Source organism: Phyllobates terribilis, unplaced genomic scaffold, assembly GCF_046119375.1.
Source record: "Phyllobates terribilis strain yellow unplaced genomic scaffold, ASM4611937v1 Scaffold_9__5_contigs__length_417890890, whole genome shotgun sequence".
In the NCBI taxonomy this organism is placed as follows: Eukaryota; Metazoa; Chordata; class Amphibia; order Anura; family Dendrobatidae; genus Phyllobates; species Phyllobates terribilis.
In genome coordinates, this window is record NW_027362769.1 from 343564391 (window position 1) to 343577882 (window position 13492).

General features: G+C 43.2%; 1 protein-coding gene across 2 annotated transcripts in view; it reads left to right on the forward strand.

The window, feature by feature from the left end:
- Positions 1-12461, forward strand: part of LOC141162207 (cytochrome P450 2K4-like) — a 230808-nt gene extending 218347 nt beyond the window's left edge. For both annotated transcript variants that reach the window (XM_073648061.1, XM_073648063.1), the window contains 4 exons: positions 4231-4372; positions 5212-5399; positions 5554-5695; positions 11981-12461. In XM_073648061.1, coding sequence (XP_073504162.1) covers positions 4231-4372; positions 5212-5399; positions 5554-5695; positions 11981-12168 — 660 coding nt within the window. In that variant the 3' untranslated portion in view covers positions 12169-12461. The remainder of the gene's footprint in view (positions 1-4230; positions 4373-5211; positions 5400-5553; positions 5696-11980) is intronic.
- Positions 12462-13492: the final 1031 nt, after the last annotated feature.

Consider the following 13492-nt stretch of genomic DNA (forward strand, 5'->3'; position numbering starts at 1 on the left):
AGGTGGAGGATGAGGAGTCACAAATGCCATCTGCTTCTCTACAGTCTGTGCAACGTGGTTCCTCACAAAGGCCTAGGCAGGGGACACTTTGTAAGGAGGATGAGGAGGAGTCAATGGATGAGGAAGACATCTGTCCAGAGGAGGGAGGTACACAATCCTCTAGTAGTCAGTATCTAGAGCGAGGGTGGGGTGATGCAGAGCAGGCAGAGATCACGCCTCAAGCAGGGGACAGCGTTTCTTGGCCAGTTGGCAGTCTGCAGCACATGGTTGATTTCATGCAGCAGTAACTGAGAAACGACCGCCGCATCACCCACATTCTCAACACGGCTGATTATTGGGTGTCTACCCTCCTAGATCCTCGCTACCGGGACAACTTACAAAGCCTCTTAACACCATTGAACCGGGAGCGTAAAATGCGGGAGTACCAAGACGCACTGGTGCATTCCATCATGTTCTCCATTCCAACCGAGAGCAGTGCTGCTAGTGCTTTACAAAGCAGCTCAGTGCGTCTAGGCAGTGGAGGAAGCTCTGCACAAAGAGGGAGCAAAAGCAGTGCCTCAACACAAGGCAAGACCAGTATGCCCGAAATGTGGCAAAGTTTTGTGTCCCCACCGCCACAAATGTCTACACCATCACAGACGGCTCCAGTCAGCAGGAGGCAACGTTTCCGGCAGATGGTGACAGACTACATGTCTTGCCCACTCAGTGTACTCCCAGACGGCTCTTCTCCCTTCAAGTTTTGGGTCTGTAAGCTGGATACATGGCCAGAGCTTAGTCAGTATGCATTGGAGGTGCTAGCTTGCCCTGCTGTTAGTGTATTATCGGAACGCGTCTTTAGTGCCGCAGGTGGTGTACTAACAAAATGTCGCATGCGACTATCCTCCGATAACTTTGACCGGCTGACTTTTCTCAAAATGTAAAAGGCCTGGATCTCTCATAAATTTGCCAGTCCTCTTCCAGAATAAATAATTGGTTGGCAACAGTATCCAGGTCTCCTGTTGTGTTCATGTTTCTACCACCTGAACTGTAATCCCTGAGCTCCAACACCGCCAGTTGGCGCTCAGAAGTGCTGTCTGCACAGTCAACACTTGCTGCCGTGTTATTGGGGTTCAGTAATGTCAGCTGTTCCCCTGCTGTGCGGACGGCAATTTATCCTGCTCTGCCACATTCTCACTACTACAGATTTTAAAGTTGCTCCAATTACACCACTGGCTCCTTTGTTTTCAGTATTATCCCTGAGCTCCAACACCGCCAGTTGGCTCTCGGAAGTGCCGTCTGCACAGTCAACACTTGCTGCCGTATTATTGGGGTTCAGTAACGTCAGCTGTTCCCCTGCTGTGCGGACGGCAATTTCTCCTGCTCTATCCACATTCTCATTACTACAGATTTTAAAGTTGCTCCAATTACACCACTGGCTCCTCTGTTTTTAGAATTTACCCTGGGCTCCAATACCGCTAGTTGCTGCTCAGAAGTGCCGTCTGCACAGTCAACGCTTGCTCCAGTGTTATTGGGGTTCAGTAACCTCCGCTGATCCCCAGCTGTGTGTTCGGCAATTTCTCCTGCTTTGTCCACATCCACTGTACTACTGATTTAAAACTTGCTCCAATTACACCTCTGGCTCCTCTGTTTTTAGAATTTTCCCTGGGCTCCAATACCACTAGTTGCTGCTCTGAAGTGCCGTCTGCACAGTCAACGCTTGCTCCAGTATTATTGGGGTTCAGTAACGTCAGCTGATCCCCAGCTGTGTGTCCGGCAAATTCTCCTGCTCTGTCCACATTTACACCACTACAGATTTTAAAGTTCCTCTAATTCCGCCTCTGGCTCCACTCTGTTTTTAGTAATTACCCTGGGTTCCAGCACCGCCAGCTGTTTCACAGCAGTGTCTTTGGCACCCATCCGGGTTCCAGCACAGTCAGCTGGTCCTCGTTAGTTCCATTTGCTCTTGTACCTTCTACTACCCATCCGGGTTCCAGTATCGTCTTCTCGGCAGTGCCTTTGGCTTAGGTGGCTCCTTCTCGGTATCCAAATTCCACCAAAGTCTGCTGGTCCTTGGTAGTGCTTCCTGGCACAGGTACCTCCTGCTTTGTAACTGAGTACCAGTACCGTCAGCTGGTCCTCGGTAGTTCCATTGGCTCTTGTACCTTCTGCTACCCATCCGGGTTCCAGTACTGTCAGCTGGTCCTCGTCAGTTCCATTTGCTCTTGTACCTTCTACTACCCATCCGGGTTCCAGTGCCGTCAGGTGGTTCTCAGCAGTGTCTTTGGCACGGGTACTCCCTCCTGCCCAGCCTGGTTGCAACATGCCAGCTGTTTCCGGTTAGTGTCAACGTCACTTTGCCTCCAATGCGTTGTCCTGTCGTGTTGTGGTCGGGTTAGCCAACTCTATGGTGCCTGCAGTTTAGGTGACTCCTATGTGGGCTGCGGGATCTGGCAATGAAGGCTGGTTCAATAGTGCCAATAGGACAAGCACCCCCCTGTAGGACTGTGGGTTTTGGTAACTGCGGCCGGCTCGCGGCCTTGAAACCTTTTTTTACATGGGTACCTTCTGCTAAACATCCGGGTTCCAGTACCGTCAGCTGGTTCTCGGAAGTGCCTTTGGCTTAGGTGCCTCCTTCTCGGTATCCAAGTTCCACCAACGTCTGCTGGTCCTTGGTAGTGCTTTCTGGCACAGGTACCTCCTGCTTAGTAACCGAGTTCCAGTACCGTCAGCTGGTCCTCGGTAGTTCCATTGGCTCTTGTACCTTCTGCTACCCATCCGGGTTCCAGTACCGTCAGCTGGTCCTCGTTAGTTCCATTTGCTCTTGTACCTTCTGCTACCCATCCGGGTTCCAGTACCGTCAGCTGGTTCTCGGCAGTGCCTTTGACTTAGGTGCCTCCTTCTTGGTATCCAAGTTCCACCAACGTCTGCTGGTCCTTGGTAGTGCTTTCTGGCACAGGTACCTCCTGCTTAGTAACCGAGTTCCAGTACCGTCAGCTAGTCCTCGGTAGTTCCATTGGCTCTTGTACCTTCTGCTACCCATCCGGGTTCCTGCACAGTCAGCTGGTCCTAGGTAGTTCCTCAGCCTTCTTTTACCTTCTGCTACATTTCCAAGTTCAAGCTTTTTGAAATGGTTCTTGGTAATCACTCTGGATCTCCCTGATGAGGACCCTGAAGACGAGGACCCTGAAGACCAACCCGAAGAAAACGAGGACCCCGAAGACAACGACCCTGAACACGTCGACCTAGAAGACCACCCCGAAGAAGACCAAGAAGATGACCAAGAGGACAAAGAAGAAGAAGAAGAAACTCACCAAGATACAGAAGAACAAGAGACAGAAAACCAAGAAGCAGAAGTACAAGAAGCTGCAGAACAAAAAGCGGAAGAACATTAAGCATAAGACTAAAAATCAGAGCAAAAGATAATATCTAAATTATAAGCAGAAGATGACTCAACAGTGTATGGGGGTGAGTCCGTTCCTCCTCGTGGTGCCCCTGGAAAAGACCTGCTGCTGCAGGCCAAACTGAATGCCGACAAATCCTGTTGTATATCTTTTGTGACCGGCAGAACGAAAGGTGTAATGTTCAAACTTTTATAGATAACAACTACAGGAATGCCTGTCACAAATAAGAATATGATGAAGAAGATGAAGAAGATGAAGAAGTAGAATATGAAAAAGAATAATAGTTGAATAAGAAGAATATGAAGAATGTAAAAAAAAAAGAATAATACGAAGGTGAAGAAGTTGATGAAAAAGATGCTGATGCTGAGGATGATGAAAGAGAAAGTGTGGGAGAAGTAAAAAAGAAGGTGAAGAGCATGGAAGTAGTGAAACATAAATATCTGACAAAATTTAAAAATACTTAACATAGTCAATATTTCCGTAACTCAGAACGTCTTAAAAAAAAAATTAATTCTTGCTATTCCATTTGATTGGGCTAAACCTCTATGCCTTTATTGTCTCCCCCACCTCCCCCAATACATTCTACATTATTCTTAGTTGTTTTCCTCCATGTAAAATTAACCTACAAGGAAAGAAAGGGTTTATTTTTATTCCGATATTTCTGTCCCATTGACTTGCATTGGTTTCCGGTATCGGAATCGGCGATATCCGATACTTTTTGGGTATCGATCCGATCAAATCTGATCCGATATTTCCCTATATCGGAAGGTATCGCTCAACACTAGTTATAATTGCCTTGGAGCCAGCTGATTATAGTAACATGGGGAAAATTTGTGTTATTTATTTTTAGGAATCAACAAAAGCTGAGACACATTTTAATGAAGAAAATCTACTTACTTGCGTCCTGGATCTCTTTAGTGCTGGGACTGAAACTACATCTGTAACAATCCGCTGGGGAATTTTATTGATGATGAAGTATCCGGAGATTCAAAGTAATTCTTGCTATATTTTTAAAGGTTATATAAGACTGTAGGTGTACTGATACAGTCTCTACAAACCATAAAATCACCTCTTTCTGAAGGCTATTACTTTACCCAGATTTTCTGTTATTTATTCACTTTTCCATCATATTCCATATAATGTTTAAGGCCATCTTTTGGATGGACACCCCTGTAGAAGTCAATTTTAAATGTAATTTTGGGTGGTTCTCTCAAGCAGGTTTTACTATAATTGTATTTACAAGTTATCAACTAAGTTGAGGTAATTCTAGTATATATTTTTTTGTATTTATTGCATGTTTTATATTTTCTAATGTTTTAGGATGATGCTGTCAGCCACCTTAACACAGGGGACATGTGATTTTTGGCAGTGTGACATTTAGATTTCACATAAAATAGCATTTTTTCATAGGCAATAAAAAAAGTAATTTTAGTCTCTCCAAGCTTTAGAACTTTGCTACACGAAAGAGTATACTGGGAATTCTTGATGTAATCTCCAGCAGTCCTATAGAGAATGATCGGAGCGGCAACAACCATGCTTGATCTCCACTCCATTTAAGCAGAATTCCAAAGCTGCCCCGCTGTTGCACTGAAAGTTCGGTTACTGAGAGCAAATTAATTTTATTCCTCTAGGTAGTCTCTTGCTTTCAGTCATAGAGGCATGGCTTCAGTCACTGCTCAGAACATAGTGAGTGGGCAGCTGTAATCATGCCCCAGCACTGACTGACAGCCGATGCAAGTCGTAATAAAAGCCTATAATCTATTAATTAAATGCATTGGTATTGTTGTGCTAGTACAAAATATAGCACAATATGTTTTCTTTTGCTTTATAGCAAGGGTACAGGAGGAAATTAAAATACATATTGAACCAGGACAACTGCTGACAGCTGAAGATCGGAGGAAAATGCCTTATACTGATGCAGTAATACATGAAATTCAAAGGTTTTGCAATATTATCCCATTGAACGTGTCACACTCAACTCCAACTGATGTGTATTTGCGGGGTTACCTCATCCCAAAAGTGAGTTTATAAAAAAATTCCCTTATGCTAAACTATTGTATGCGTTTACCTATTATTAAAAGGGACTGTTATAGAGTCTACAGCCATCCAAATAATCTCATGTTTTTGAAATGCATATCATAAAAACAGATATTTGGTGATTTATTGTTCAAAGGGTACAGAAGTTGTGCCATTCCTGACATCAGTTCTCTATGACAAGACTCAATGGAAAACTCCCTATGATTTCAATCCTAATCACTTCTTGGATGAAAATGGGAAATTTGTGCGAAATGATGCATTTATGCCGTTCTCAGTAGGTAAGTATCATTAAGATGAAAAATGAAATCATTTCACATGTTATTCAACTGACAAAATATTTTCTAAATATATGTTTTCTAAATCTCATATTTTATCCTCTAAAAAGTTCAAAAATTTTCTATGGTCTTATTAAGATGCTCAGCATATGCATAAGCGCTTTATAATTTTTTTGCAATATAGCCTAGAGTAATAATAATAGTTTTAGTTATATGGCAACAACATATTCCATAGCACTTTACAATTAATAGGGGACATGTATAGACAATAAAAACAATACAAAGTAACACACAGTTCAACAGTTACAGGAGTAGTGAGGGCTCTGCTTGCAAGCTTACAATCTATAAGGAAATAGGGGGACACAATAGGTGCACGTGCTTGTTATGTACGGTCCAGCCATCATTATAATAAATAAGGGTTTTCATAAAACTGTATGATTCCATCATCGGTCAGTATCTATTCAAGCACAGTTACCGTGTGCTATTGCATGCATGAAGGATGTGTAGACAGATGAATAGGAGGGAGCAGATTACAGAAGCTAGTGAGTGATTTTACGTAGGGAATAAAGGAAAGTTCTGTGTCAAAGACCCCATGACAGCCAGTACATTTACCAAAGCCTTCACTGTGTTTTCCTTCACCTGGGACACAAATTCAGTTTGCTTCTCTGGCCCTTTGACAAAATACCTTGACCAAGGCAAAGTTGTTTGAACGAGGACCCCCAAGCATGTGTGCATTTAAGAGTTGAAACCAATAGTTAAAAATGTTGTAATATGCTGCTTGGCATTCTCTTAGGTACTTAAGCTCATAAAGATCAACAATAATTTCCAAATACCATACCCGTATCTAGGGCAAAGAAAGGGAGCAAGGTCAAACTGTTAGAACTCTCCTGTTAGGTTTTTTCTATCTTGCTGGTCACATGACCTTTTTTGCCTATTTAATCCTGCTCCGCCCTCCTGGCCTTGCTGGACTTCATTGTAATTTCTACTCTTTAGCTAGCCAGGTGCTTTGTAACCTTTCTCAGTCAGTTTTGCTAGGTCTTCGGACCTCTATGTTCTATGTTGTTTGTTTGTCTTTTTACTGCACAATTTCTGCTAGGAGGTGTCCATCTTTGATCGGCAAAAATGTGGTTGTGTATTTGAATGACATTTTGATTTATTCGCCGGATTTGGAGTCTCATTGGCAGAGCGTACGTGAGGTATTACAGTTATTAATTGACAATTCGCTTTTTGCTAAGCTAGAGAAATATGAGTTCGCTGTACAGAGAATTAGTTTTTTGGGCTACATTATCTCCAGCGAGGGCTTTGAGATGGACCCAGTGAAAGTACAAGCTGTGCAGGAATGGCCTAGGCCTATTGGTTTGAAATCGATACAGAGGTTTTTGGGTTTCGCCAATTATTATAGAAAATTCATTAAAAATGTTTCTATTATTGTTTAACCACTGACCGATCTCACCAGGAAAGGTGCTAATACGGTTCATTGGTCTACTGAGGCCACTGAAGTTTTTGTGTTTCTAAAGGAGAGGTTCAGCTGTGCCCCCATACTTATGCAGCCTGATGTGACTAAACCGTTTTTGGTTGAAGTTGATGCTTCTTCTGTGGGGGTCGGTGCGGTGTTGTCTCAGGAAATCAAGGATGGAGTACATCCCTGTGCTTTTTTTTTTTTAAAATTTTCTGAGACTGAACTTAATTACGATATTGGCAATCGGGAATTGCTGGCTATTAAAGTCACATTTGAACACTGGCGTCATCTCTTGGAAGGTGCTGAATTTCCCATTCAGGTTTTCACTGATCATAAAAATCTGATTTACCTTGCTGCTGCCAAGCGCTTGAATGCCCGTCAGGCTAGGTGGGCACTTTTTTTCTTGCGGTTTAATTTTTCCGTTACTTACATCCTGGGTACCAAGAATGTTAAAGCTGATGCTTTGTCTCGCAGCTTTTCTCCCATGGTCGGTGCTGAGGAGGAAGAGAGCATTTTACAAGAAGGTGTTGTGATTGCTGCATTGGACTGACTCCATTTTGGAAGATGAGATTCTTAAAGCACAGGAGAATGCCCCGTCTAACACTCCCCATGGGAGGTTGTTTGTGCCTAGGACCTTTAAGAGAGATTTGTTTGAGTGTCATGAGTCTCAGTTGGCAGGTCATCCAGGAATTTCTGAGACCAAGAGACTTGTAGGTCGCAGTTTTTGGTGGCCTGGATGGCAGAAGGAAGTCATTAAGTGGGTGTGTCAGTGTACTGTGTGTGCTAGATCTAAGTCTTCACATACTCCTGCTGCGGGGTTGCTTTGTCCTCTGGAGGTTCCTAGTGCACCTTGAACATATCTGGCTATGGACTTTATTACTGACCTTCCCCCCTCTGAGCGTTTAACGGTCATCTGGGTGGTCGTGGACCGTTTTAGCAAGATGTGTCACTTGGTTCCCTTCATCAGATTGCCCTGCGCTAAGACACTCGCTAAGGCCTTTGTCAAGGAGATTGTCAGACTACATAGCGTTCCTACTGACATTGTTTCTGATAGGGGACCTCAGTTCGTGGCTCGTTTTTGGCTTGCCTTTTGTGACAGGTTGGGAGTTCACTTGTCATTTTCATCTGGATATCATCGTGAGTCTAATGGCCAGACAGAAAGGAAGAACCCGGATGTTGAGCATTTCTTGTGTTGTTTTGTGGCAGACAATCAAGAGGGGTGGTCTGAGTTTCTGCCACTTGCTGAATTTGCTCTTAACAACCATACATCCTCTTCTGCTGGGTGTTCGCCTTTTTTTTGTTGTTCTGGGAGACATCCGTCTTTTGGGTCATTCTCCAAATTGGTATCGGCTGTGCCTGAGGTGGAGAGTTTTTCCGGTGATTTGTAGAGAGTTTGGTCGGATGTGCGTGGTAATCTTCAGGAGGCTAACAAAAAATCTAAGAGGTACTTTGATAGGAAATGGCAAGAGGTTTTGTTTGCTATTGGTGACATGGTTTGGTTGTCCTCTAAGAATCTGCGGTTGAGGATTCCTTCTAAAAAATTGGATCCCAAGTTTGTAGGGCCCTTTAAGGTGCTTCAGGTAGTTAACCAATCTGCTGTTAGGTTGGAGGTTCCCACCTACTGGAAGATTAATCCAGTGTTTCATGTTTCTCTATTGAAAAAAGCTGATGTATCTAATAGAGACGCCACTGCAACTGTTCCTCCGGTGGTGGAGGACGGGGAATATGAAGTTTCCCGCATCCTGGGTTCTAGATGGCATAGAGGGAGTTTACAGTATCTCGTCGCTTGGAAGGGTTTCGGTCCCGAGGATAACTCATGGGTGAGGGCGGATGATGTTTCTGCTTCCAGACTTGTCAGAGCGTTTCACAAGAGGTTTCCTGATAAGACTGGGCCTAGGGGATCCGGAGGATCCTCATAGAAGAGGGGTACTGTTAGAACTCTCCTGTTAGGTTTTTTCTATCTTGCTGGTCACATGACCTTTTTTGCCTATTTAATCCTGCTCCGCCCTCCTGGCCTTGCTGGACTTCATTGTAATTTCTACTCTTTAGCTAGCCAGGTGCTTTGTAACCTTTCTCAGTCAGTTTTGCTAGGTCTTCGGACCTCTATGTTCTATGTTGTTTGTTTGTCTTTTTACTGCACAATTTCTGCTAGGAGGTGTCCATCTTTCTCCCAGTCCCTAGTTCTTGTAGGGATCCCTTCCTCACATCTATAGGTCTTCGTTCAGACTAGCCAAGGACTTTAGCGGGTCTGATCACAGGATCAGGTCCCGTTTAGTGTTGAGCCACCCCCATAGTGTTCGGGTTCGGTTCGTCGAACACCGGGATGTTCGAGGAACTGTTCGTCGAACTGTTCGTCGAACACCTTAGAACACCGTCGAACACCGTTAAAACCAATGGCAGGCAAACAAAAACACATAGAAACACATAGAAAACACCTGCAAAGGTGTCCAAAAGCTGACAAACTGCTCAGAAGACACTCTCTTTAAAAAAAGCCGGCCGGCAAATTCAGCAGCGGCATACACCGGTACCCGACAATTTAGACAAGAAGGAATAGAGCATCACACATAGATTAGATAGATAGAAACATGTCAGTCACACATATAAGAAGCACAGTGACAGTGTTGGTTACTGCACTTGTCATTTAGTGTAAAGGATTTATTAAAAAAAATATTAGTGTTTTCATGCACCGTCTCTTTAAAAAAGCCGGCTGGCAATTCAGCATCTGTACCCGACAATTTAGAACAGAAAGAATAGAGCTTCACACATAGATTAGATAGATAGAAACATGTCAGTCACATATATAATAAGTACAGTGACAGTGTTGCTTACTGTACTTGTCATTTAGTGTAAAGGATTTATTTTAAAAAATAATAGTGTTTTCATGCACTGTCTCTTTAAAAAAGCCGGCCGGCAATTCAGCAGCGGTACCCGACAATTTAGAACAGAAAGATAGAGCATCACACATAGATTAGATAGATAGAAACATGTCAGTCACATTTATAATAAGTACAGTGACAGTGTTGGTTACTGTACTTGTCATTTAGTGTTAAAATAAAGGATTTATTAAAATAAAAATTGGCGTGGGATCCCCCATAATTTTAGGCTCTAGCGGAGGTTAAGCAGACTGCTGGGGCAGATTGTTTGAAGCCTCGGAAGGGGGTAATGCCCACGGAGCTTACCAGGCTACTAATATCAGCCCCCAGCTGAATACTTAGCCTTTACTAGCTATTAAAATGGGGGTTCCCCCCAAAAAAATGACGTGGGGTCCCCCCTATTTTAATAGCTAGCACAGGCTAGGCAGACAGCTGGGGGCTGATATTAATAGCTCAGGAAGGGTGCCATGAATATTGGCCCCCTCCCAGGCTAGAAACACCAGCCGTCAGCCGCCCCAGAAATGGCGCATCCATAGGATGCGCCAATTCTGGCACTTAGCCTCGCTCTTCCCACTGCCCTGTAGCGGTGGCAGTGGGGTAATAGGGCTGGGGTTGATGTCAGCTTATAATGCCAGCTGACATCAAGCCCAGGTTAGTAATGGAGAGGCATCTATAAGACAACTCCATTACTAACCCCATAGTCAAAGTTAAAAAAAACACAAACACCCAGAATAAAGTCCTTTAATTGAAATAAACACACAATTCTTTATTGTTCTAAATTAAACCATACTTACCGTCACGCCCATTCCAGATGAAGCCAACGATCTCCTGTAATAAAAATAAAATAATAAACCAACCTCATCCTTACCTTTCCATGGTTCCCAGGACAGCTCCAGCTCTGCTACATCGAGATGACTGGCTGGACCGCAGCAGAACGCTGCCATCCAGCCTGTCATCCCGCGGACACTGAGAAGCGCAGGCATGCTTGCGCTCCTCACTGTCTCGCTGTGACGGCATCCAGATGAGCCGAGGTCATGTCCAATGAACTCGGCTCACCTCATGCACGTCACTGACAGCGTGGGAAAATTCTCACGCTGAAGCGCTGAGTGCAGGAGAATTTTCCCACGCTGTCAGTGAGGTGCATGAGGTGAGCTGAGTTCATTGGACATGAGCTCACCTCATGCACGTCACTGACAGCGTGGGAGAATTCTTCTGCACTCAGCACTTCAGCGTGAGAATTTTCCCACGCTGTCAGTGACGTGCATGAGGTGAGCCGAGTTCATTGGACATGACATCGGCTCATCTGGATGCCGTCACAACGAGACAGTGAGGAGCACAAGCATGCCTGTGCTTCTCAGTGTCCGCGGGATGACAGGCTGGATGGCAGCGTTCTGCTGCGGTCCAGCCTGTCATCTCGATGTAGCAGAGCTGAAGCTGTCGTGGGAACCATGGAAAGGTAAGGATGAGGTTGGTTTATTATTTTTCTTTTATTGCAGGAGATCGTTGGCTTCAGCTGGAATGGGTGTGATGGTAAGTATGGTTTAATTTAGAACAATAAAGAATTGTGTGTTTATTTCAATTAAAGGACTTTATTCCTTAGTGCTTTTAGCAGATCATAACACAAACTTGTTATCACTTTTCAAGAACTGGACACTCAATTGACATCCTTGTGGAGGATGAAGTATTATTGTAATATTCTAAGTACACTGGGGCATGGTCTGTATATGAAACATCCTGAAACCATGAACAAAAAACATTTAGCCATCAATGCTTTCCAGGGGCTTCTATGAATCTTATTTGAATTCCTGGAGGTCTCCTTTTTTCCAGGAAACTGCCAATCATTCAGAGAGAGTTGGAAAGTATGTATTATATCCAATTTATTTCATTACTACAAGTGTTAGGGTCAAAATCTACTATCAACATGAGATTGTTAACTCACTAATCCCATTTCGACAGGAAGAAGAGCTTGTGTCGGGGAAGCTTTAGCCAAGATGGAACTTTTCCTGTTTTTTACTGGACTTCTTCAAGCATTTACTTTCTATCCGCCTCCAGGAGTTTCCACAGAAGACCTCAATCTCAAGCCTGGTGTTGGATTTACATTAGTGCCCACACCATATATGACATGTGCGAAGCCAAACTATTAGTTTGGGGTGAAAAACAGAGACAACACAGAGACTGATGTTTTTTCTTTGATTATATTGTAATATATTTAATTTTGTATAAATCTCATTATCAAATATCTTCAGATGAAAGCTGTGTTATTGAATTATACAATGCACAGCTCCCATGCCTTAGTAGAGTAAATCTTGGAATTATCTCCAATTATCTTAATTGACCTTTAAACTAAAGAATTCTTTTTTAGTTTTAGTAAATGCTGCTAGGATTTTTTTGATCAGATGTATCTTCTGGCACAAATAAATATTTTAATGTGCTGTAACTGTGTATAGCTTATATTTTGTAAGATATTTTTTTGTTTTATCCTGACTTCTTGTACCTTATACACACAGCTCTACTACATACACACAGCTCCCCTACATATATATAGCTCTCCTACATACACAAATCTCTCCTACATACACACACAGCTCTCCTACTTACATACACAGATCCCCTACATGCACACACAACTTTTTATTCCAAGATCTATTGATTACAGTGTACTTTGTTCATGTGACAACCCCTTTAAACAATTGGTAAAAAATTATTTTGCTTTTTTTTTAAACTTTCTCCTCCTTTAAAAGTACCTATCAGTAAGAATGTACTTAAAGGGGGTTTTCCCACGAACAAAAATTCATTTTAATCCATGGCTGTGTCTTTCTGTGTATGGAATATATCACAGCTCCTGAGCAGGAGGGAAAGCAAAAGACAATACAGATATTACAGCAGGGAATCACAGCGGGTTCATTTTGTAAGGGAAAATATTGTTTAAAAACAGGCAGTGAAATGTTTTACCTCACAAAATGAATCCTCTGCGATTCCGTGCTGTAATGTCTGTATTGTCTTTTGCTCCCCCCCCCCGCCCAGGAGCTGTGGTATGTTCCGTACAAAGTCAGACACAGACAATTTTTAAAATTAACTTTTGTTTGTGTGAAAACCCCTTTAAGAAACCTGAGGTATAGCAGAATAGGGCAGGAAAGCACATATTTAACAATACTTTTTCTGTCATTATCCAGAGAGCTGTTGCTTTTCCCCTCCGGTGCTGCCCTCTTCTTCTTGATTACATAGTTACATAGTTTATAAGGCCGAAAAAAGACAAGCGTCCATCCAGTTCAGCCTATTTCTTGTGCACTGCAGCTATTCCGCAGCGTTGATCCAGGGGAAGGCAACAAAAAAACATGAGGTATAGGCCAATTTACATCACTGAGGAAAAATTCACTTCCCGACACCAATCTGGCAGTAAGATTAAATCCCTGGATTAATTAACTAAGCATAAGATGTAATTTTATTGTTCTCAAGAAAGGCGTCCAG